This window comes from Hibiscus syriacus, unplaced genomic scaffold (assembly GCF_006381635.1).
Source record: "Hibiscus syriacus cultivar Baekdansim isolate YM2019G1 unplaced genomic scaffold, ASM638163v2 tig00110597_pilon, whole genome shotgun sequence".
NCBI lineage: Eukaryota > Viridiplantae > Streptophyta > Magnoliopsida > Malvales > Malvaceae > Hibiscus > Hibiscus syriacus.
Window position 1 is genome coordinate 4889658 of NW_024062795.1, and position 27136 is coordinate 4916793.

The window sequence follows — 27136 nt, forward strand, 5'->3', positions numbered from 1 at the left end:
AAACACTTGCTTGATAATGATATGAATATTCCATAGAACAATATGAACAAAACAACGTAGTCCAGCGCCTTCATGATTATTATTAGGGGAAATTATAATTAAGACCACTTAACTATTGCTCCTTTTTTATTTTGACCGTTGACTTTTTAATTTTGTTAATCAAATCATTTAATTAATTAAGTGTTGCAATCAAGTCATTTGTTGCAAACATTTAACGGTAATGGAAGATGTGACGTGATTACGGAAAAATTGATATAATAATAAATATAGTCATTAATATTTATACATTTAATCAATTTAATCCTAATTTTAATTCAATTAAATAAATTAAAATTTAGGACTAAATTAATTGAATATGAAAATATTAAAGATCAAATGTGTAATTATATCAATTTTTTAACAATAACATCACCTCTTTCATTAAATGTTAATGACAAGTAATTTGGTTATAACACTTAAATAATTAAATGATTTTATTCACAAAATTAAAAGATCGACTATCAAATAAAACTGATTAATAATTAAGTGATCATATGTATAATTTACTCTTATTATCATTACTCAATCGACAGAAACGACGTAGTCCGATGTCCTTCATCTTTTCCGTTTTCGTCGATCACCAGCGGAATAAGAATTGGGCCCCACGCTGACAAATGCCGACCAATCACATTTGTTTCGCATCATTTTCTCGCTTCTAATTGGTTGCTTAACGCCACGTCATCTCCCCAATCCTCCACCATTCATCTATAAAAACGTTGTGCTAATATTTAATCCAAAAGAGAATAAAATAACAAATATATAATCAGATTTCGGTTCTCTCTTAGCCTTTACGGAGTTGTTTTGCAGTGGACGGAAGACGATGAGGGTCGCCTGTTCTAAATCTTGCATTCTCTCATTGGCTTTCGTTTTATTTACGATTGTATCCTCTTCCACCGCCTTGGTTTCAACTCCCTATCCGAAGGCCGTCTCTGTAAGTTCTTTTAATGCTTTTTTTTATACAATCCATTGATATTTTTGGGGTTTTTCGTTATGAATTTGATGGGTTTTCTTTTTGGGAGTTTTTAGGATTTGAAAGATGTTGTGAAGGGATTGGCATTCCAAGCAGATGATTTTAAGATTTCAGGTTTGATATGAGGGATGCCCTTGTGGGCCATTCGGTGGCATATGAATTCGACATTGGAATCGATAATAAAGTGATTCCTTTTACGCTTTTGGAGGATGTAAATCGTTGGGATTACTGGAAGAGCCGGCTAGACCCGGAGATGAAAATGAGTTGGTGGAGCAGAAGGGGATTTCGGACTATGGGTTACCCGTTTTGGCCCCGTTTCAGCTGGCTGGACCAATGGAACTCTGGATTCAGGATGCCAAAGATATGCGAATCTCCTTACCGGTGATTTTTTTCCTTCTTTTTTTATATATATATTTTCCCCTTTTTCGTGTAACAAAAGTTTTATTCTTTGAAGCTTTGATATTGGGAATTTTGTTACTTAGGGATCTTAGTATTCATTGTTCATAACAAGTTTATTGGTGGTTTGATACTCTTGACTTGCATATCTTTGAAGTATATTTATTAATCTTATTGGTGGTTGATCCCGCAGCACGATGTAGATGCCGGTGTCCTGAAAAAGGTTATTTTAGCCGACAGTGCCGTGGTGACTGTCAAGGGTGCAAGATCAGTTAGTCTGCGCCATTCAGTCGATCTTCCGTTGCTTCTTAACAGAACTTATAATGGATTTGCATCCGGCCTTATGGCCCTTGCTCTGAGCATCTTCGTTTTGGGTCCAAAGGCAAACAAGAAAGGTTACTTTAAGTTACTCAAGGCTGATGTGGCGGCTCAAACGTTTGTGAAGATTGGTTTCGGGGTGGAGAAGAAGTTGAAAGAAGGAGATGGGTTTAGTTTGGAGGGCTTTCCTGAGTGGAGGACAAAGCCCTAGACGGTGAGAATGAACTTTGAGGTACTCGCCAAGGTTGAGGGGGAGAAAGTTATACCAGAGAGAATCATGCAGGTTGACCCTGTTGCTATGGAGGATACAATCGCACCAAACGAGCTGGCGGGGAACACGTCCATGTCAACCACTCCTGTTGTTCACCCTCCAAATCCCTTCACCTTGTAAATTGTTAAAGGGAGAAGAAGTGTCGAAGGTTTGAATTAGTTAACGAAACTGTAAAGACCGAGAAGAATCAATTTACCAGAAGATGTGAGCACATCATTTGTATTTAGGTCTCAATCCATGGAGATTCTTCAGAGTATCAAAACATATACAAAGCCCTTTTAACAGATTTTAAGTAGTTTATATATTGAACGACGCTCTCAGCAACACCAAATTTATTTGTTGATGAATGCAATACCCTTTTGAATGCTTCCAGCTAACTCTTCCTTTGCTTTCTCCAAACCAGCCCTGTTTAATAATCAGAGGGATTGACTGAGTTAATCTGCTATCTGTACCTAAGATAATAAGTGATTATATTTCTGACATAATATACCTCTCGTATTCGTTTAGGGGCCCTAGTTGAAAGACTTCCTCGGCTCCGGTACGACCAAGTCGTACCTTGGTTGCAAAGAAAGGAAGATTGGTAACCTGCGATCGAAATTGTTAAAGAAAATGTGAAAATGCAAGAAACAAGAAGAGTGTTGGCATGAAATGCCCGTATGAGAGGTACCTGGGAAGCTACAAAGGCACATTCCACGATTCCGGCATCACCTCTCAAGCCTCGGAGGCATGCATCTGCAAATTTGACAGCTGCATATGCCTATACGCACGTAAAAACCTTCCCTTTAGTTTATTTCATCCATCAACATTTTAAAAGAAAATAAGGAATCTGTTACAGAATGAATTGGAGATAGAATGGCCAACCATTGACAGAGTTGCAGATCCACCCCCAGCTTTTGCCTGCATAAGTGAAAAGATGAAACTTATAATTCAAGCATATCGATATATAACTCGTAAGAATAACACTTGCTCGTAGTTACTAGCCCCTCTGCATTTAGCAGGGAGCTAGTCCGAGGTTTGAACTTAAATCCCTTCTTTTTCTCGGAAACAGTTAATGGTGGTACATGGGAGACCGGACTAAGAAATGTTGAGGATGTTCCGACTTCTACTGTATATTTCATTTTGTTGATTCTGCAATCTCTGTTAAGGAAAACAAAGGGAACATTACCATACCTCAACAACTTCTGTCCCACCATTTTGAATGCGGTTTGTTAGATAATCAGTTTCTTCAGGGGTGAAGCTGCATGAAGGCTTGACCTGCAAAGATTTAAATCAAGAATAATTAACCGATGATAGATTATCAGAACTGAAAACAACTGAAATTTATAGATACTGTTGAAGACCTGTGATAAAAGAGGCAAAATTGTCACTCCTGCATGACCTCCAACAACAGGGACATTAACTTCTCTTGGATCAAGTCCCAGGACTTCCGCCTGTACGGAAAGACGAGAAAGTTTGCATATATAAGGATTAAAAACCAGAAATGCTGCAAAATTCTTGGTGCTCTAATAGAATGGTGGCTGAAGACATTGATTCTTCCATAGTCTACCATTATACGGTTATGCATACCACAAAAGTGTTTGCTCTGACGACATCAAGAGTCGTAACTCCCAAAAGTCGCTTTGGGTCGTAAGTACCGGCCTTCTTAGAGACCTCTGCCGCAATTGGAACTGTAGAATTCACTGGATTGCTTATCAGATTAACAATTGCATTTGGGCAGCACTTTGCGACTCCTTCACAAAGTGTCTTGACAATTCCAGCATTGATGTTGAAAAGGTCATCCCTTGTCATTCCAGGCTTTCTTGGAACACCAGCAGGTATGATCACAAGGTCCATGCCGGTCAACGCACTCTCGAGCTGTGGTTGCCCCAGGAAACCACGTACCTAGAACCCCCCCCCCCCAAAAAAATACTCGTATCGACGTTTTTGATTCGACATAATAATTTTTGTTCACTGTTAAATAATTGAAGTCAGAAACAACAGGAGAAGAAATATTACCACTGCACCAGTGTCCATGTGACTGAGATCAGCTGTGACACCAGGGGAGTTCACAACATCATAAAGATGAAGAACCGAAACAAGCGGATTCATCTTCATTAACATTGCAAGAGGCTGGCCGATGCCTCCAGCAGCTCCTAGGATAGCAACCTTGAACCCCGGTGACCCTCCTTTTGCTCGGCAATCAGCTCGCCTCAAAACAGAACTTTCCTCCATCTATTAAAACCAACACAAGAAAATAAACAACAAGAAACCCACCTTATTAATTAAAACTTGTTCTTATTAGACAACACGGAAGAGAACCCGGAGATTCGAAGGCTGGAGATGAGCCGCGATCCTGGCGATGCGCTGGTTAGCCTCCATTACTTTTTTCTTTTTTCTAGAGAGATAAACAGACAGTGAGGGTTAAAACGCGGGGTGGAGGTTAATATTCGGTTCTACCTGTGGCAAGAACGAATGGATTTGAACAGAAAAGCAAAAAAAGAGATAACGGTGAAGTTGACATAAATGTATATATTCATTTTGAGAAATTTTGATTGTGTGGAAACTATATTTTGAAGTCCTTATCCTATCTTTTAATCGCAAAAGAAATTCGTCTCTCAAAAACATGGTCTGGCTTCATTTCCAGGGTGATAAAATACTTGAGATGCCTGTTTTTTTTGCTCAAATACTTGTGTCTATATAATGCAAGCTGCTAACTGTAATAAATTATCAATATTTATTTCATCAACAGCTGCTAGTCGTCTTAATCAAAATTTACGATCAAATATTTTTTATTTACAGAATGGTGCGAACTTTAGTCGTTGCAGTAAATACTCGAAAAAGATAAATAGATTGCATATCAAAGCTAGAACAAACTTATGGCAATGGATTACAGTTACAGTTCTACGACAAAATTGTAAAAAAAATCCAACTCAAAACATCAAGGCTATAATGTCTGTCACAGTATCAGGGTTGGGATTTGGCATCGTGATGACAATGGTTGTAGACGATAATTTTAGAGAAATCAAACTAGTGTTTGAGCACTTGTTCCTTTAATGGTGACCAAAGGTTTAGTTGGATGTAACTAGGCCTTTGATTTTTTCCCTTTAGCTTCAGCAGCAGGTTTGGCCTTGAAAGGCATGAAGGACTTCCCGCCCATGAATGGCCGTAAAACTTCTGGTATTTCAACACCGTCTTCCTTCTGGTAATTCTCGAGGATGCAGCACAAGGTCCTTTCGGTCGCCGTAAGAGTAGAGTTCAACAAATGCACATATTGTTTTGCCTGTTCATTGTTCTGCAACAGGTAAACAATGGAATGCGGTTACAAAGCATGGACCAGAATTCAAGCAGCAGACTCAAGACTTGAGATGATAGATATTAAGCTATGGAAGTAGTTTCAGATTAATGCTAAACTGGTTTGAACTCTTATGAAATATGAAGATGGGAAAAAGGATGAATCGGTTTATATTTCTTAAACACTTGCACTCTGATTTTTTATATATAACAAGGCAAAAACCAATACAACCCACCTTTTTCTGCCCATATCTAATTTCCAGTCTCCTTGATTGATAATCTGTACAGTTTGAGCATGACACAAGCTCTCTGTAAGTCTGAGATGCAGGAAACCATGCTTCCAGGTCATATTTCTTGGCAGCAGCGTCATTAAGAGCACCAGAAACAATCACCACAATTTGATAAGGAAGCTTTAGCTGCAAAACATAAGTCACACTAATCCATGTAAAGATTCTTCAGCCTTAAAACTTCAGATGAAATAAGCTTTAACTAAACGTAGTACATTATCAACTGAGGAAAACTTGTGCATGGTTAGGCACTTTAGGTTGAAGGGCAAAGATTCCAATTTCTTTATTTAAAAGCGAGTTTCACTATGAAAACCAAAAAAAATTATCCCATGACCACCACTAGCCCTTCCACATGGCATGTGAAATAAATATGAAGGTAGCATAATAGAGCTCATTGGTCCAGATAAAGCCAACATTCAAAGAGTTCTATGATAGACACAAATGAGATTGGGTGAAAAGACTGGAAACTGTTACTAAATGCATTTGGAGTTATACCAGCTGATAAAAATCCTCAGAGTTTTTAATCATTTCCTCATGCATGTCCCAGGAGTCATTACCATTTGGACTGGTAATGCAGAACTGCTCCACTTTCTCAAACTGATGAACCCGGAAAATTCCTAGGGTATCGCGACCGTGTGAACCAGCCTCTTTGCGGAAACAAGATGAATATCCAGCATATCTGGGGGAAAAATATTTTCATAAACAAATAGCAACAGGAAACCCTTGACTAGAAATATAGCCATCACTTCTTTTTCATGGTTAGAACCTTTTAGGCAGCTCAGAGGGCTGGATCCAGTCATCTATGTGGTAAGAACAAAGTGGTTGTTCAGCAGTTGCAATAAGATATTTATCCTCACCCTCACCAGTCACCTAATGAACATCAACAAAACCTGTAATGCTTTAATGATTGGCAAATTCTTAACCTTAAAGAACAGCAACCATTTTCTTTTGTTTCTATTTCCTAATTATAAGAGGAATACTTCCTTGATAGCAAGTAAAGTCAGTAACAAAAAATTAAATCATCTCAATTTTGTAAAAAAAGTTCAAATCTTAGAACTTGAAAGAAAATCAAGACCACCCCAGTATATGGAAAGATGTGAGATCTCCAAATCAATCTAAAAATGTTACCTTGTAAAGTTCCTCGTCAAATTGTGCCAATTGGGCACACTTGGCCATAACCTCTTTTCTCATGAAGAACGGTGTTTGCAAAGCTGTATACTGCCTTTTCTCCAGAAAATCTAGCCCGAAATTGATCAAAGCTTGATTGAGGCGCACCCCATCTCCCTTTAGGTAGTAACCTCTACCTCCTGCTACATCAGCACCTATAGTACAGGGTAAGAGATCATCAGTTAAATGATTCCAAGATAAACTAACCAATTCAATTAGCTAGCTGAATTCATGCATAAAACAAAGCAAAGTTCATCATTAGAGAAACAACCTAAGGTTTCACAAACTAGTAGCTTAAAGAGAGACGCTAAACATCTTAAAACCAATAAACAATATACTCCATTACATACAGCAAAGCATGATAACCCTGAAAAATGCAATTACCCTTTTTTGTATCTGCAATCCCAAGAAGCTCGACAAGCTCAACATGATTCTTTAACTTAGGTTCCACACGCTTCTCACCCCAAGTTCTAATCACAGCATTATTTGCCTGCAATATATTGTCCACTTCAGTAAATTACACTGATTAAAGCATAAGCAATCAAAAAACCAACGGAATGAATAAAATTTGCTGGGTCAGTCACCTCGTCATCACTGACGGGAACTGAATCGTGCACAAGGTTACCGATTTTTTCCAATTTAGATTTCAAAACATCCCAAGAATCCTTAACCTCAACGTCTTTCTCGCCTATTTTCTGCTTAACTTCCTCTGTCTTTGCAATCATCTCTGATGCATCTTGCTTAGCCTTTTCCACATCGATTCCAACAACAAAAAACAAATGAAGAAAATGCCATAACTAATAGAAGAAACAAACGAGAGAAAACGAAAACTCACAATTTTAAGTTGAGCGACTTGCTTGTTGATCTTATTGAACTCTTTTCGCAGATTTTCAAGTTCATATAACACTGTACATGAAACTTAGCATTAAAAACGGAAAATAAAAAAATAAAATTAAATCGATACGTGAGAATGAGATTGGGAGATAACGTTGACGATAAACTTTGTCGAGGTCGATGATGGCGTCGACATCTCCGACGTTGGCGTAACGCCGCCGCAAAGATTCACGAACGATCTCAGGGTTGTGACCCTTCTCCTCTCTGAACAAATTGATGTCCAGCATATTTTTCTCTTCAGGTAACAATGTGAGTGAAATCGACCGTGTCGGGACTCGGAAATGAACCAGCACTAAAGATAAAACAGTATAAGAACTCGAAAACCCTAGTTTCTGATATTGTTTGGTTCCAAGTTCGCGCTATTCTTTCCTCTGATAGTTGTTCTGGATTCACAATCCACTGGGCGTTTCCCGTTTGAAACTATTGGGCTTCTAGGGCTGCTTTTAATTTAAGCCGAATTGAATTAACAATCTAACTAGCCATTGACTATTAATCCATTTTTTAGAGGTATATATTAATCCAATTCGACTTATTTACGTAAATATTGGGGGATATTTTGGTAAAAGTATTTAGAGAGTTGGTGTATTTTGAACCGTAACAGTTGAAGTTTTTTATGGATAAATTATAGGATTGATTACATTTATTTAAGTTTGGAATATTTTTTTACTAAATTTAAAAAACATAATATTTGGTTATTTTATTTTTATTTAATTAATATATGTCACTGAAGATTAATTGTAGTTAGAGTTCTTAAGGATTATTGGCGTGTCACAATAAATATATATATAAATAAAAAGAATTAACTATATAAATAGTCACTAATATTTGAGTAAAATTTCATTTTTTATTGAAGTTTCAAAATTAACCAATTAATCGAGATAATTTGCAATGTATGTCCAAGAATAATAATAGATACGGAACTCCACTGACACAAAGGGAGCAGTTGAAGCATTACCAACTGTTGTAGTCGAATCAATTTGCAGTGTTCTCACAACTAGAAGAATAGGAGCGTATATTTCCTGGCAGAAGTGCCCAAATAATGATTTAGTGATTGTTTAATTCCCAAAAAAATCCAGTTTACTTATTATTTCCCGAAATGGGGTGAAATGTACAGTGCTTCAAGTGGTTCTTCGGATATCTCGGCGTTTTTAGGGTTAATTTTTTCCATGCTTGATTTCTCGGCGTCTTTAGGGTTATGACACTAGGGGAATGCTCGGCGTCTTCAAGCAATTGGACTGTGGGATCTCTCGGCGTCTTCTGCATGCTACAGGGAATGCCAAGGTGGATCTCTCGGCGTCTTCACCTGTCGTCTGGCACACGGGAATCTCTACATGACTCTCTGAATCGTGCATGCATGCTGGGGGGCCTGGACGTCTTCATTTCTACATGACTCTCTGCATGCATGCAGAGTTGCTTTAACACTTGAATACAATAATAATGGGAGTGCTCGGTGTCTTTAGTTAATATGGTTACAAGGGCGTTCGATTTCCCGGCGTCTTCAGCTATACATGGAGAATATTTGGTTGCAGGTGGTCGTGAAATCTCGGCGTCTTCTTCTTCCTCCGAGATTCGTTCTGCATGCGTCTGTATTCTTTGTGGCCGAAGCGTGAGATTCATCTGAAGCGTCTGTATGCTTTGGGGCTGAAGCGTGAGATTTGTTGCATGCTTTGAGACTAATAATTTGCTCGAAGTCTTCAATTGCAGGGATGGTATTATAAAAAAACGTCAATAATTGGTGCACCGACTTGTTATAAAATAGGGGTGGGTATTGTATTTCATTGCATGCAGTTGGTTTTAACTTACAGAAGCAAGTGAGGGAATTTTTTTTGCATTAGATTCAATTGGAGCTGCTGCTTGAAGTGATATTGGAGATTTTTGTTGGTTCGGTAATTTTTCGAGCTTTGGTTTAATGTAGTTCAAAAACACGTAAGTTCTTTCTCGTTTCCCATGCGAACTCTGTTTTTTTCGTGTTGAAAGAATGCTCATATATGTTAGGAGAATGATACATTTAAATTTTGTTCATGAGACCATAGTAATGTAATTTAGAGTACTAATGTTAATTTAAAATTAGAAAATGTAAGTTTGATGATTAGGTATACGGAAAATTTAAGTTTGAGTATTATTGTTAATTTAAATTTTCGTGTGATTTTTAGTTGTATTTTTATATAATAATTATTAGAATTTTTATTTTGATTTAGTGGGAAAAAAATTCCCATTATGTAATCCTGACATTTTTACCGTAATAATAATGTATTTAAGTATTATTTTTATAAAACAATTGTTAACATAATTTATATTTATTATTTATAGTTTTGTAAATAATTAATTTTCATTACATTATTAATGTAATTTATTCTGAATATCTATATTTTTACGTGTAGAGAAAATGAGCAACAAATTTTTCACGATTGTCCATTACAATGGACATATGATGGAAAATGAGGTCGGAGTTATTTTTCAGTCTGAAACACCTATAAATATGATGTTTAAAAGGGACATCACATTTGCAGAGATCAAGGAGAGGATAGAAAGAAAAATACGTGCTAAAGTTGATGGTTTGAGGTACAGATTTATGGTATGTCCCAATCCGGTCAGGTATGCTGCAGTACCACTTGAAGAAGACGATGATATTATAACTATGGTTGAATTACATGACTCAACAAATATTCCAATTATTGAGTTATTTGTTGAGTTGTGTAATATATCTAATGTGCCTGGGTCATCAATAAATGTGGTTGGAACTTCATCTCAAATGGGTTTCGAGAGTCATTTCGATAACCCAACATATAGGTCAATGAACAGCTTTGTGGCGATGTTGGAAAGTGCAAATGAAGTTGGTGGAACATCTGGAGCCGCAGAGTATGATGCTGAAAACCACTGGGAAGAAATACTTGAAGATTCCAGTGAAGATGAAGAAACTGAGGAACCTCTTTTGGCTGAGGATGATGCCATGTTCCATGGTGATGAAGCTGATATCAATATTGATGAATATTCGACATCGTATCAACCTACCCCTCACATGCAGGAGATTGATTATGAAGCAATGAGGGCACCTGAATTCCCGGAGATGCCACATTTAACTTCAGGCTATATGATTGAATCGTCCGATAACTCTGGTGAATTAGCAGTTGGGAAGCAATACAGAGGAAAAAAGAAGCTACACTAGCGATTAAAGAGTATTGCATAAGAGGCCATGTAGATTGCAAGACTGCAGAGTCCAACCAGAAAACTTTGTACGCGAAGTGTGTTAAATATGGGCCCGAGTGTAAATGGTTGATCAGAGTGTCCAAAATGCAGAGGCAAGATGCTTGGGTCATCACAAGGTACAATGGTCCACACACATGTTTGCAAAACTCTATCGAACAAGACCACCGACTACTGGACTCCGATGTAATTTGTCAATATGTGAAGGTTTTGGTTGAACAAAATCCAAGGATCCCTTGCTCGGTGTTAGCTGCATCTATTCGAGACCAGTTCTGATACAATGTAAAATACAAACCCGTGTGGCATGCGAAGGAAAAGGCAAGGAGGTTGATATATGGCGATTGGGATACATCATACAATGAGTTACCTGATTTGTTACGAGCTATGAAACAATTCATACCTGGAACCATCGTGAAGTCTCAGACCATGCCTGCATACGACCGAGAAGATCAACTTGTTCAAGGGAAGAGAATATTCCATAGACTATTTTGGGCATTCAAGTCTTGCATAGAAGGTTTTCCATTTTGTAAACGTATGGTCCAAATAGATGGTACGTGGTTATACGGTCAATACAAACATATATTATTGATAGCAGTTGCGCAGGATGATCAACGAAATATATTCCCAATTGCATTCGCCATCGTTGAAGGAGAGACAACAGAGGCTTGGGACTTCTTTCTCAATAATCTACGTAAGTATGTCGTCCGAGAAGAAGGAGTTTCCTTGATATCCGATCGAGGAACTGGCCTTTTGGCAGTAATTGAACGACCGGGAAGTCGTTGGACACCTCCGCACGCATATCCCGCATATTGTATCCTTCATATTGGTAAGAATTGTATTGAGAAGTTTCATAACGGCCGTATTCGTAGGGAGATAGTCAGCATGGGTAAGTTTTATTTTCAGCATTTGTACTCATTTATGTGTTTGTTTATAAATTGACTTTAACACAATATCTATTTTGAAACAGGATATGAACTACGCCAACCAAATTTTGACAAGAGATTGGAGGATTTGAAGGCCATAGATGAGCGCGTTTGGAAATGGGCGTCGAAAATCGAGCGGGAGAAGTGGTCGCAAGCATACGATTGTGGTCGGAGATACGGACACATGACTACAAACCTTGCTGAGGCCATTAATTCAGTACTAAAAGGTATACGACATCTCCCAATAGCGAGTGTGGTGAAAGAGACATACTTTAGGTTTGGCTAAAGTTTGGTCTGATAAAGGGAAAGAGATCGAGTGTCTGATAAATCGAGGTAAAATCTGGGCTCCGACGGTGGTAGAAGCAATGGAAGCAAATGAGCGTATGGCAACCTCAATGTTTGTTCATGACTTCGATCGAATTGGACATACTTTTGTTGTCATCGCATGCATACGTCGCAACGAAGGAGCAGATCGAGAATCATTTACTGTTAATTTACGACAAAGATGGTGTGATTGTAGCCGCTTTCAGGCGTGGAGATATCCGTGTGTTCATGCAGTCGCTGCATGTATGCATACTGGACTCAATTCATACACTTATGTTGATGAGTGCTTTCACCTACAGAGGATATTAAATATATACAACCATGAGTTCAGACCGATCCCAAATGAATCTTATTGGGACAATCGAGATCATGATGAATGGTTGCCAAATCCACTACTTCGTAGAAGTCCAACGGGTCGACCGGAATCTACTCGTATTCATACCAGTATGGATATACATATTAAAGAGAAAGGCCAACCGAAGAGGTGTGGATTATGTAGAGGTGAAGGGCATTCAAAAAGAAATTGTCCAAACCTTCCACGGTATAGACCTCAGCAGTAATCTTATTATTTTATAAATTTTTATATTATATGCGATTCAATTACTCGAGTACATATTTAATAATAATTATTTAAATTTAATTATTTAACTTTAATGATTTAATAATAATTATTTAACTTTAATGATTTAATAATAATTACTTTAATGATTTAACTTTAATGATTTAATAATAATTACTTTAATGATTTAATTTTAATGATTTAATAATAATTACTTTAATGATTTAATTTTAATGATTTAATGATTTAACTTTAATGATTTAATAATAATTACTTTAATGATTTAATAATAATTACTTTAATGATTTAACTTTAATGCTTTAATAATAATTGCTTTAATAATAATTACTTTAATGATTTAATGATTTAATAATTTAATAATAATTACTTTAATGATTTAACTTTAATGTTTTAGGGTCTGTTTGTTTCCCGTAATTGGAATTACGGAATTGGTTTTCCCCGAATTCCCGTGTTTGTTTCACGTAATTCGTTTTCCGGAAAATGTTTTCCCGTGTTTGTTTCACGTAATTCGTTTTCCGGAAAACGTTTTCCCGTGTTTGTTTCACGTAATTCGTTTTCCAGAATGTAATTCATTTTCCTAGTAACAGAATTTCCTTTGTGTTTTCTGTAAAATGACTTACGGATTCATTTTCCGTAAGTCATTTTCCGAACTTTTCACTTCAAAGCAAAAATACTCAAAATAATTTTATTTTATGAATTTAATATTAATAAAATATTTTAATATCATTTTCATCAAAATATTAATTATTAAAATATTTAAAATATATTTATTAATATTTATAATAATATAATATTATATTTTTAATATTATATAAAATAATCAATTATATTATAATAATATAAGATATTATATTTTTATTTTAATAATATAAATTTTTTTATATATTTAATAATGAATAATATTATTTATATATTTCAATAATATTTTAGTAAAGATATTAAAATATACTAATTAATATTTTTAAAATATAATATAGTACTATTACTTTAATAAATAATTAATATAATTTATAAAATTTTATTTCACTAAAATATACCGAAAAAATGTTTAAATAACATCTTCCAAACATCATAAAACGTTTTCCAGATGTTTTCCAGAAATGTAATTCATTTTCCAGAAATGTAATTCATTTTACAGAAATGTAATTCATTTTACAGAAATGTAATTCATTTTCCAGAATTCAAATTCCAGTAATTCAAATTCCAGTAATTCATTTTCTGGAAAACCAATTACAGCTAAACAAACAGACCCTTAATAATAATTACTTTAATGATTTAATGATTTAATGATTTAATAATAATTACTTTAATGATTTAATTTTAATGATTTAATGATTTAACTTTAATGATTTAATAATAATTACTTTAATGATTTAATAATAATTACTTTAATGATTTAACTTTAATGCTTTAATAATAATTACTTTAATGATTTAATTTTAATGATTTAATGATTTAACTTTAATGATTTAATAATAATTACTTTAATGATTTAATAATAATTACTTTAATGATTTAACTTTAATGCTTTAATAATAATTACTTTAATGATTGAATGATTTAATAATAATTACTTTAATGATTTAACTTTAATGCTTTAATAATAATTACTTTAATGATTTAATGATTTAATAATAATTACTTTAATGATTTAATTTTAATAATTTAATAATAATTACTTAATTTTAATGATTTAATAATAATTACTTGACTTTAATGATTTATATTTACTGATATAATAATAGTAAATATATTCGATTCAATTACTTTAATTTGATACAAATAATTAAAATAAGGATTAAAACTCTTGTCGGTGTCGGGGTGTTGTTGAGTAATAATGTCGAGGCCCACGTCGGTTTCGTTGTTGTCGTTGCACTTGTTCAGGAGTTTGTTCAGCATAACCAACCTGCTCATTCATCGAGGGCATAGGTTCTGGTGTTGTAAATACATGCCCACCACCACTATGCTCTCCCATCTGAGGACAAACACTCGTACTTGTCATCATAGATGTCATCTGATCAAAATCATTTGTTGCCCCAAACATAGGAGGGAACATGAGTGATTTATGAGGAACATGATGAGGAGTGTAGGGCGTAACACCAGAATCACCAACCACTTGACTAAATGATCTTGTGTGATCAAAAGATTCTGGTGGGATATTATCCATTGTCTCTTGTTCTGCTCCACGGTGAGAAGAACTCCTACTCCCACTCCCACTCCCACTCCCACTCCCACTCCCAGTCCTTCTTGGTTTCTCGGGTTTATCGAATTTTTTCGTATACTCTATAAATTGTCGCCTTTCTCTGATCGTTGTCAAGAACGGCTTTCCATGTTCCCAAAAATAATTCAGGTAATCCGAACTCTTGAAGTCAAAGTCATCTGCTTGTATGGGAGTGAGCATTGGCAAGTATGAACCCCTGTTGTTCCAATGATTGATATGGTTAGCATGCCTCACCGACCAATCCTCACCGACCCTACCCCGCCCATCTAATCGATGAAGAGCATCATGATTCTCTGGAATGACTGGAATATGTTGGTGGAAGCCGAACTGCCTTAACACTCTATCGGCAAATTGGAACTCCACAAACATGAAATGGATCAATAGTGTAACAACACACCAATATTCACAACCCTCCCAGACATGTTGCGGTACGCACGACATAATTTCTTGATCATCGTACGGCCTCCAAATAAACTATAAAATAAAATTATATAGTTATTATTTAATTAAATAATTATAAAAATCAACAAATTAATAAATAACAATATTATAATATAAACATAATAAAAAATAAATTCACTTATTAATTTTATATATACCTCAACTTTGCATTTGATGTCAATCTTAAACCTAAACTCTTTCACGTTGTTGTACGCTAACCCCATTCTTTCTATTTTATGCCTCCATCTGTATACCAATCAAAATAAAATTTTGTAATTATTTTTCATTTAGAAAATATTCTTTATTTAATTAAAGATAAAATATTTTAAATCAATAAAATTACCTTCCGGCAAGAGGAAAGTCAACTGCAGTTCGGCTAATCGGTGTTAACCATGGAATTCTGTACCACGCCCACGATTGTAATAACATCGTGCATCCACCGATTTCAGTCGTGTACGCATCATTAACAATTAATGATGCCTTGCACATCTCGCGATATAAGAATGCCAATATTGCTGATGCCCAACTATACTGACGGGTCATAAAGAAGTTCTCCAAAAACGGAAGATATTGTATATGGACAAGATTACTGGATTTATCTGGCATCAAGATTCCGCCGATCAAACGTAATATATATGCTCGAGTTGCATATATAATGTCTCGCTCACTACATTGTGGATCGAGCTTAAACTTATTTGCCAACCAGGATAATCTCAGCCGTGACCCTTTTGCTATATCTTTGTCTGGTACCTTCCCAAGGTAACGCTCACATATTGCAAACATGTCAAGATCTGTATTTCCAACCACTGCCATTCCATTTGTAGGAACCCCTAGTTGTAAAGCCACATCCTCCAAAGTGATCGTACATTCACCACATGGAAGATGAAAAGTATGAGTTTCTGGTCTCCACCTTTCAATTAATGCACTTATCAAACCAGGGATCAACCGAAATTCTCTTACAAAAGCAACATCATAAAAACCCACAGTTTTCAAATTATCAGCAATACGTTGATCTGGCATTTCACAGTTGATAAGTCGAGGACGAAGGACTCGTTGTTCGTCATCCTGCAATTTATTAATCATTGTAATTAGAATTAATACACCGTTCTCAAATAAAAAAAATAAGTCGATCATATTACCAGTTCTCCCAAATTACTCGAAATGTGTCGACCATCTAGCCTCAAAAGAACATTTTCTTCTGCCATGTTTCAACAAATCTAGACAAAAAAAATTAAATATTACACTCAATTATTACATTGTTTTATTCAAATAATCAATTGCATGTTATCTACTTTAATAAAAAATAAACATCAAATATAATATGATCCCTAATTACTATTTGCTTCTCAACATTTTCAAACTTTGCAATTTAATCACTAAATTTATAAATTCTTTCAAATTTAACCAATTAAGCATATTAATACTAAATTCAAGCATAGTATACCAACTTTTTATAATTTACTCTAATTCCTTAAATTCTTCAAATTTTACAAAACGATCCCTAATTACTATTTGGTTCTCAACATTTTCAAACTTAGCAATTTAATCCATAAATTTTAAATTCTTTCTAATTTAACCAATTAAGCATACTAATACTAAATTCCAGCATAGTATAGCAACTTTTAATAATTTACTCTTATTCCTTAAATTTTACAAAACGGTCCCTAAAACTTTACAATGTTCCAAAATGGTCCCAACCTTATTTCAAATTATGTAACAACATATAAATTATTATTTCAGAGTGTAACAACATATAATCACAAAATTAATAAACTTATGAAACTAAAATTATGAGATCAATATGAAACCCTAAACCTTTAAAACAAGAATCAAATGAGATCTAGGGCTTGAGTTTAAATTACCTCAGGCTATGCTTTGTGATCTTGCTGCTGATCGATCTCCCTCTCAGGCTCTCACTGCTTCTGTAATTGTGAATTGCCTCAGCCCCAAACTCTCACTGCTTCTGTAATTGTGAATTGCCTCAGCCCGAGCAGTCTCTTATAAACACATTCGTAACTCATCCATGCATTATTGGATTTATTTGTTAAGAAGACGCCGAGATTTCCACGAAAACACCGAGAAATCCTTACCTAAATGTGAAGAAGACGCCGAGAAATCCAACAATTGCATGCCCCCCACATGCAGACGTGCAGCCCCTGCTCAACCCGTGATTTCTGTGCTTTCTCCCTGCAGAACCCGTGATTTCTCACGTCCAGTCCCATGCACAGCACTGAAGACGCCGAGATTTCCTACGAAGAATCCAACTGAAGACGCCGAGAGTTCCTATGAAGAATCCAACTGAAGACGCCGAGAGATCAATCATACATGCACAGCTCCCACATATCTATCATGCATGAAATTGCATGCATGATGAAGATACTAATTTTTTACCCATATTATTATTATTATTATTATTATTATTATTATCATTATTATTATTATTAAATATATATTAAATACATATATAAATAATTAATTACAGGCCCAATTACAACTGGACCGGCCCAGTTACAAACAAACCAGAACCGGTCCAGACCAACCAGAAACCCTAAACATTTGGGGGTTTCAGTTAAGGTTTCCTAACCCTAATCCCAGCCGCCTCATCATCACAGCCGTTGGATCTGAGAGATCCAACGGTCCTCAGATATGCCAGAAGAAACCCTAGGGTATCATTACCCTAGGGCCACGCGGCGCCGCCCCAGTTTCCAATCACCGCTGCCGACACTCTTTCGCCGCCTCCGCCGCTGCCACGTCCCAAATGAAGACTCCAGAAGACCAGCTGCCCTCCACACGCCATGGCTACGGGGTGAGTCACCACTGGTAGTCCGGTGACTCACCGAGACCCCCTCTTCGGACCGGTACGATGGACACACCGGTGGTGGCTATAAAAGCCACCACCTGAACCTGAAAAAAGAAAGAAAAAAAAAAGGAGGAAGAAGACAGAGAACACATACCAGAGATACAAAACCAAAAAAATATATATATATATACAAAATACTACCAACGATCTCAGTCAACATCCCACAACCAGCAACCAAAAACAGAAGAAAAAGGAGGAGAAAAACTTACCGAGGAAGCCAAACGCCGGATCTCACCAAAACCTTCGAAAAACCGAAGGTATTCTTTTTAGATTTGCTCCGATTGGGAGCCGTTTAACGGAAAAGAGCATCGGAACCGTCATTAGGACGGTCCGATCTACGTTTAGATGTAAAAAAAAAATTTCCGGCCACCGAAGACGGTGACCGGCGGCGGTGGTTGACGGCAGACGAACGTCGACTGACGGCTGCCGGCCGGCTAGCTTCTCTCTGTTCTAGAGAGAAGCGAGAGAAAATTCTCTCTCTCAGAGAAGAGAGAGAGAAAGAAAAAAAAAATGAAATGAAGCTGGCCCTTCGGGCCAGCCGGTTTTGACCTTATATAGGCCTTCCCGAACGACGTCGTTTCGAGAATGACTATGCGCGTAATTAGACAATAGTTAAACCCCGTCCGCCGTCCTCCTAATTTGTAATTTTTACATTCTAGTCACTAAATCGATTTTATAATACTTTTAATTCGGATCTTTAATTTTAATTTCTTTTATTTTAGTCCTTTATATTAAAATAATATATTTAGGATAAATAACAGATTTAATCCTTTAATTTTAATAAATAATATTTTAATCCTTAGTTTATATTTTTAATTTATTTTATTCTAATATCCGAATTTTAGATTATTTTATTTTAGTCACTAAATTATCAAAAAAAAATAGCATGTTCAATCCCTGTAATTCTGATTAATTATGAATTAGGTGTTTCAATTTTAATTTCACTATATTTTAATCATTTATTTTATGTATTTTTTATTGCTTTTAAATATATAGTTAGAATTGTATTTTTTTTACTTGTTTATATATTTAAATATTGTATAAATATATAATAAATAAATATTTATTTTAAATAAATTATTTTAATATTTAGTTTTCAATATCAAAGAAAAGGACAGTCTTAAAACAACTGGATGTCCTATTCTGATATTTTAAAATTAAAAAATTAAACAATATTATTTAAATTAATATTTATCAATATCAAAGAAAAGAGCTGTCTTAAGACACCTAGAAGTTCTTTTCTGATATTTTTAAATAAATAAATATTTTTTATATAATTTTGAAATAATAGGATTATAAATTAAATATATTTTTGAATTTTTAAATTTTAATAATAGAGACAATTTATAATTAAAAAGTACCAATTTTGGGCGTTGTAGGGGTGCTAATCCTTCCCTAAACGTAACCGACCACGAACCCCTTTTTATTATTAAAAAGAATGAATTTTTGGTTATAAACGCAGATCAGTTCAATTTTTTAATTGATGTTTTCTTAAAACTCTTTTAAAAAATAATTTTTAGGTATTCGACCTACCTGATCCAAAAGGCCGATGGCGACTCCCCAAATTATTTTCAAAACCATTTATTTATATAGATTTTCCCGCCAAAATAAATATTTCGTGCCCGGACGAAAACCGGTTACGACACATGAAATTGCGTTAAAGACGCCGAGATATCCAGCCTTCCATGCAAAGACGCCGAGAGATCCACGCTTCCACATCTGCTGAAGACGCCGGGATATCCAAGTTGAAGACGACGAGAGCTCCATCAAACCTGAAGACGCCGAGCTTTCCATATTTCCTATAGCAATCACTCCATTGTGGGAAATAATATCATGGCTTCATTATCTTGGGAATAAAAGTTTCCTTAAACATTATCTTGGCAGTTTTGCCATATTTCCTTGGTTAGAATACATTTGTTTCAGAGAAAGGATATCCTTTTATTGTTATCATCATCATTAGAATCACTATCATCATCATCATTTTTCTTGTTATTGCTTCGACTGGTATAAGGAAGTAAGGAACCCCTTTTCTGCTTTTTTCTTTTTCTTTTTGAGGGCTATTTTGAGCTAAAAAGACGATAAAATTGAAGGTGACTTGTCTAGATTTTAAGTTTTGCTGAGATGGTTGCTTCTTCTTCTTTCTTTCTTTTTTTTACTTCTAGAGTTGCATATGGGTTTATGCTTGGCCTGAGTCCTTGAGTTTCACTAGTCCAACAAAGCCACTCAACTTATGACTTGACCAAAACTGAGACAAACTGCTTATTGATGAAGTAGCCAAAATTGAAGAACAACTTGTTTTAGCATCTCATGTATATACATAATCTGAATCAGAAATCTGTTGCATTACAATGTCAAAATCTCAATTGTTAACCTGCTGACTGCTTCATTGATATTTTCTTTTATCTGTAAATGTATTGTCAGTCGGTATGATAAAAGAAAACTCTGAGACCAAACGGCAGCCAGCAAGTTGTTGAAATTAAAAAGATAGAACAGATGTTTTAGAAATGCTTCCACTTCTTCTTTTCATAGTAATAAAAGGATATCCTTCCTCTGTAGCAAGGAAATATACGTTCACATTCTTCCAGTTGTGCAAATTGTTTTGATTGCAACAGTTGGCAATGCTTCTACTACCTTTTGTGTGGGTGGTTCCGTATTAGCTCAGATTATTCTTGAACATATAATAAAATGATCTCCATCAATTTGAAATTTCGATGGGGAATCTAAATATTAGTAATCATTTATGTAGTTTATTCTTTTTAATTTTATATATTTATTGTGACATGTCAACAATTTGTTAAAGTCTAATATCAATTAATTTTCGGTAATCACATCTTTATTAAATAAAAACAAAAATGGTCATATATAATATTTTTTGAATTAAGTAAAAAAATATAAAACTTAAATAAAAGTGATAAATCTTATAATTTACCTATTTCTATCACTATTGATGACTTAATACATTATCATTTATTAAAAGGCAAATTACATTAAATAGTAATTAATGTTTAAGTAAATTTTTATTTTATATTAATATTTTAAAATTAATGATTTAACCATTACCGTGTAAATGACGATGATTGAACCCTGATTTGATACCGTTTCTTCACATGTTTGACCGTCCCTTTATCTCTTACAATCCTCCCGCTCTTTTGATTTTTCTCTCCACCAAGCCAATATCATAACTCCACCAGCTATAGCTTTCAAAACCGAGTTCTACCCACAATGAGTCAATGACTCAGAAATCCATCCTCTGCTTTGTGGTTCAGTGTCAACAATGGTGGTGCCCACCCTTTTATCACCATACCCTGACCTGCCATCTTCTGCAGTAGGCATTCTTGTGTCTGATATTGCCATGCAAATGAAACTTGTACACTTCCTTGAGGTTATAAGTAATCCTTAATTGATTCATATAAGCATCAGGAAAATCTGTTTCTCGCTCCAAGATACCATACATATAAAACTTGTCCTCCTTAGTTGAGAAAAAGAGTATTGAGAATTCAATGATGATTACCAGCCATAAAACAAGGTGACTGGAGTGAGTACTATTTACCACCTTCTCTATGTTTTCTCAGTGGACTGATGCAGTAAACCAGAAAACATAAACAACTGAACCAAAGGGGCATTGATCAAGACCTGGTCATTCAGGTAATTGCCGCGATCCCATACATCGGTCCCTCTCAAACTGAGTGAACCAACAGTGAAAACACGAATGTAAGTGAACCATTGAATATATTCAGCTACCAAGGCAAGGCATCAAAGGAATTAAATAAACAACCTCGGCCCTTTGAGTTTCCAATTATTTCATTCTTGATAAACTCCAAATTAGAATCCGATAGTTTGTAGGGGACCAAGTTGGTCTGGAAATCTGTTACATCAACGTTCAATGCACCGTCCAACCTAAGTGAAGCAGTCAAAGAGGAGAAAGTTTCATCGGTGTGCTCCAAAAGAGTGAGTTGAGAAAACACTATTGTAGGGCTCAACAACAGAATTAGAGACTTGAGGAACTGGATAGACACTGACCCGAAAACCAGCTTGGATTTCTTGCCGTAATCAACTGACAAACGCTCTAAAATTACGAAAAAACCCAGACAAGATCCAGTGCCCCCACCAATAGCATTGAAAATAAGGAACCCAGTGCAGTTATATAAACATAATCTAATTATAACAAATAATTAAAAACAATATTAAATATTAGATACGAAAACGTACTTATATTAATTGATATGTTTAAATCTTGAGTCTTTGTTTGATTGTGATCTTTTAAGAAATAAATTCTCTTATTGTAAAAACTCTCTACGAGATAAATGTAATACAAGTTAACATTTTTTTTAAGATCACCACCTATGGTATAGATTAAATATTATGTCAATCCTTTTTAATATTTATAAGTTTTTCTTTCATCAAATTATAAATATAATTTGTGATATTTGTTCTTTAATTCTATGACACCTTAATATCTAATATACATGTAATATAATAATTATTTAATTTTATATCATATTTTATGATAACATTATACATTATACAATTACATATAATTATTGATTTTAATCCGTCATCTCACGGTGGAAGAATTGACAATAAGTATTGGTCCTCACTTCATCAATAACAATGGATTTAAGATCAACAAAGACGACACGAGGGACGTGCTTTTCGACATCATTTTCCTAGAAAAAGGTGTTAAAAGCATCATCTCCTCCTCTTAAAGTCTTGTCACTTGATATTTGGCCATCATGTTGCATTTCATGTTTGAGGAGATAAAGTTCCTAGTATGTATTTTCGACCTAACCTCACACATTTTCTCCTCCGAACGAGAGGTTTCATTCGGATGCAAACGAGAACTGGATTGTTTTTGATGACGACACGAGATTGACGCTGCTTTTGATTGTGGATCTAGGGCTAAAATTTTTAAATATTGTTTTGGGGAAAAAATTCGTGAGATAATAATATTGAGAGATTATTTCGTCGAATAGGGTGAATGTCACAATATAACTTGGAGCCACATTGTACTCCCAGCGCCCTAGCCGGAACTCACCAAGGTCGCACTGTGCTCCATGCGGTTTTTCCCCACCAAGGTCGCATGGTGTTCCATGCGTTTAGCATGAAAAACACACATATGTCCCCCACTTGATTGCATGGCTTCTCCTCTCCCCATGAATGGTACCCGTCACGCTGCATGCAGCATGGCAGTCTGCGCCCTTACAGGGGGCAACAATAAAGGTTACATTTTGTAGCAGTAATTGCAACAATAATAGAGCTCGGTTGGTTGGGGTTTTATTATATATTGGGTGTATGGGAGGGAGGCACCGGGAGTAAAGAAAAAGAGAAGTAGAAGAAAGGAAGGAAGGAAGAAGAATAAGAAAGGAAGGAAGAAGAAGAAGAAGAAAGAAATAATCTGGTAAATTTTATTTTATTTTTTGATCTTTTAATCTCTTACTTAGTTTAGATTAAATTAGTTTTGTTTATAATAATGGTTTTATTAAATTGTTAATGTTATTAAATTTATTTTTTCTACATATTCGTTCAAATGACATAACAAAATCAACTACTTCATCTTGAAACTCAACATATTTATAGCCATTTGGGAGCGATGGTGTTATTATTATTTAATAAAATATTATTATTTAATAATAAATTATTATTAAATTACATAAGTTTATTTTATGATTAATTGATTAATTTCATGAATATTATAATTGTAGAAAGACGAACAACGAGTCTTCCGTCATCGGCTCAATATTTCCGCTAAGTCACACCTTTTGATTGAAGATAACCTACAAGAGGTTGGATTTTATTATGTCACATTTGTTCGAGAGTATAAGTTGGTCCCGGGTTTGATCAGTGCATTGATTGAACGTTGGAGGTCAAAAACACATACATTTCATTTTCCGTACGGAGAATGCACTATAACTCTAGAAGATGTGGACTTCCAACTCGGGGTTCCAACAAATGAGATAACGGTGGTGATGAGAAATCATTACAATAATGTGGAAACACTTTGCAATTAAGGCTGTCGTGGTTGGAGAATCAATTTAAACTCCAACAAAATAGTACCCAAGAAGAAATTGTATATGCAACTCGAGCATATATCTTGCAGTTGATTGAGGAGTTTTGATGTCGGATAAATCCAACAATCTGGTTCATATGCAATATCTCATGATTTTGAGAAATTTTCAGAATACGCATCAATACAGTTGGGAATCTGCGATATTAGCACTTGTACCATGAGATGTGCAAGGCATCAGTAATCGTCAATAATATTAATACAACATAAATCGGTGGATGTTTGATGTTGCTACAATCTTGGGCTTCGCACAGACTTCCATTTTTAACACCGATTAGTTGAACAACGATTAATTTTCCTCTTGCCTGAAGGTAATATTTATTTTCTCTATTTTAATTTAAATTCTTAATTTGAGTTTATTTATTGTGATTAAAAATAAGTAACACATATTTTTTTTGATTTACATATTGATAACTCCGTAAAAGGTAATATTTTGGGACATTTTCACTTAAGTTATTGAATGTTTAAGAGCTCATTTAGGACCATGTAGAAGCATTTAGTTGCATGTGGTGGAATTCGGTTTGCCGCGACATTTATTTTAAGCGGTGTTGCCTTATGGGAAAGGTGCTTGTTTGATGATGTGCAGGAACTAAAAGCAAGGAAAAGAGGAAAGGAAATGTCGTGACATAAGGAGATTGCTGAGCAAAATAAAAATGCCAAGTGCGACTGGCATTTCGAAAGCGCGCAAAGTGCGAGAAGATATTTTTGAAGCCAACTGTCTCCTACTCTCTGAGAGATCTGCCCGAGAAATCTACCTCGAAGATCCGCCTGGAAGGATCGGTACTGCAACCGTCGGTCCTACTGATGACGTTGCCTGCCCCTGCAGATCTTGTCTGTCCTTGGGTACCTGCAACGGGAATATACCGATCACTCAGCCAGCTACCCAGGCTGTATCATAGCCTGCTCTGGCCGACTCTCAAGCAACTTAACCATGGTTTTAGGGTTTCTTAGGAAAGTCAACACCAAGTCCTAGGATTAATTTTCCCCTATAAATAGAGGATGAAGCCACAATTTTAGAGACTTTGGTTTCACTCAGATTTGAGCTTAAAAAGTTAGAGAGAGAAGGTCTCACTTTTCTCAGTCAATCCTACTTACCGTGGCATTTGTCCTTGACAAGCCTGAGGGAGTGGCGTTCTAAGCGTCCGAGAGGAGCTAGATCGTTGGGAGCAGTTCTTGGTGGTCGAGGGAAGCATTTGGCAGTGCATGTTGAAGGCTTTTTCTCCTCCCCTTAGTTCTTTACTTTCATATTTTATTATTGGGTTGTAAGGAACGAATTAAACTTGCTTTGTGCTTGATTATTTCGAACCCCACTATGAACTAATCCTATTTGGTGGGAGTTTGCTTGGATGTTTAAGTTTTTATTTCAATGAATGGTTGTTTTTCTATGCTTTAATCTATTTTTTTTTATGAAACTTATTAGCCTTAAGGTTGTAGGAGCTACGAGAGTATCCTTTTCTTAGGAGGTTTTTAGGGTTCGATAGAATACATTGGTAAAATATCCTTAGTATTTGAGAGAAATTAGGGAGGAACTACATAAAAAAGGGGTTCTAGGTAGTAACTAGGTCTAATCCGCCTTAGAGATAAGGCTAGGATTTCATTCGACTAAAAGGAGCTGTGCAAGAACGCTAGGTTGGATGTTAATGCTGCCGCAAAAAGGTATTACCGAGACATATCCTATTATCTGGACCAATAGGATCACTGCAGGGGTTTACGCCAATCGATTTTACCAATGCATCTTTAATCTGTCAAGTCTCTTACTAGAGATAGCATAGGGCACCTCAGTAGATTCTGTCAGGTAGACTAGGCATATAAGAAATACCATTCGAATAAATAGACTTAGATTTTCCTAGTGACTCCTATCACTCACTTCTATAGTAGCTTGTCATGTGAGAAAGACAAAGTCCTATTAATTAACTCATATATTTATATTTCATTTTGCCTTGACATTTCCATTTGTTTGCACTAAACACAATCTATTTTGCCACGACATATTCATTCGCTACCACATCACCATCATTCCATTTCCATATCAATCATTCCATTTTGCCACATCATTATCATTTGTATATACCATCACTAACTTTACTTAGGTGACAAAGTAAAGTGTCTTGACAAACCTATTTGACTCCCTCAATTCCCTGTGGAGACGATACTCAACTTATCACTGTATTACTTGTTCGATTGTGTATACTTGCACATATATCTACACTCATTTGTAGTACTCACAAATAGCAGACACATAACGAGGCATAAAATAGAAAGGACGAGACTAGTGCAAAATAATATTAAAGAGTTTCGGATGAAAATCGACATTTATAGAAAAAAAGAATGTATATTTTATAATATAATATAATTATTTTATTTTAATTAAATTCATTTATTTATATTTATTTCTTTATAATTTTATATTTTTTTCCTAATGAATTAATTTTGGAGGCCTAATTTTATAATATAAATATAAAATAATATTTCTTTATTTATAATTTTATAATTTCGCGTCAAATTAATTTTTATAAATTTTAATTTTACAATTTAAATTGGAAGTTTTACCTAGATAGAGAAATTTTAACGTGTGTGTCGGTAGATGTTTTGGATGGTTGTCAATATTGGAGTGATGTTACATCATTGATTCATTTTGTTTTTGTTGAAATACAGTTTTCGGATTAAGTGTTGAGGCAGTTCGATTGCCATCGACCTATTCTACCCATTCTATGAGATCATTACCCTTACACAGATTAGATGGACTGGGTAAGCACAATGTGAAATGGGTTGCGAAGCACGCGAACTAAATTAATACTTGGAACAACAGAGCTTCATACTTGCCACATCTTGATCTAATTCCATATGATGATTTTAATTTTGAGATTTTGTGTAACACCCTTGGACTAATGCGGATGACCCGATCTG

General features: G+C 35.2%; 3 protein-coding genes and 1 pseudogene across 3 annotated transcripts; 1 reads left to right on the forward strand and 3 right to left on the reverse strand.

Annotated features, from left to right (window-relative positions):
* The first annotated feature begins 789 nt into the window (after positions 1-789).
* Positions 790-2187, forward strand: LOC120134690 (annotated as a pseudogene).
* A 3-nt stretch (positions 2188-2190) lies between these two features.
* LOC120134689 (malate dehydrogenase, glyoxysomal-like) lies at positions 2191-4352 on the reverse strand. The gene is made up of 9 exons (XM_039151130.1): positions 4293-4352; positions 3990-4205; positions 3561-3875; positions 3335-3424; positions 3165-3248; positions 2856-2891; positions 2662-2751; positions 2485-2579; positions 2191-2399 (listed from the first exon to the last, which is right to left on the reverse strand). The coding sequence occupies exons 1-9, from the start codon at positions 4350-4352 to the stop codon at positions 2327-2329; spliced, it is 1059 nt and encodes a 352-aa protein (XP_039007061.1). The 3' UTR covers positions 2191-2326.
* Positions 4353-4798: 446 nt separating this feature from the next.
* LOC120134686 (serine--tRNA ligase-like) lies at positions 4799-7904 on the reverse strand. Its single transcript, XM_039151128.1, has 9 exons — positions 7707-7904; positions 7554-7624; positions 7303-7464; positions 7103-7208; positions 6680-6873; positions 6318-6421; positions 6047-6230; positions 5501-5680; positions 4799-5265 (listed from the first exon to the last, which is right to left on the reverse strand). The coding sequence occupies exons 1-9, from the start codon at positions 7837-7839 to the stop codon at positions 5056-5058; spliced, it is 1344 nt and encodes a 447-aa protein (XP_039007059.1). The 5' UTR covers positions 7840-7904; the 3' UTR covers positions 4799-5055.
* Positions 7905-21378: 13474 nt separating this feature from the next.
* On the reverse strand, positions 21379-25162 carry LOC120134253 (tubulin alpha chain-like). The gene is made up of 4 exons (XM_039150716.1): positions 25130-25162; positions 24985-25076; positions 21941-22320; positions 21379-21506 (listed from the first exon to the last, which is right to left on the reverse strand). The coding sequence occupies exons 1-4, from the start codon at positions 25160-25162 to the stop codon at positions 21379-21381; spliced, it is 633 nt and encodes a 210-aa protein (XP_039006647.1).
* Between the last annotated feature and the right edge of the window lie 1974 nt (positions 25163-27136).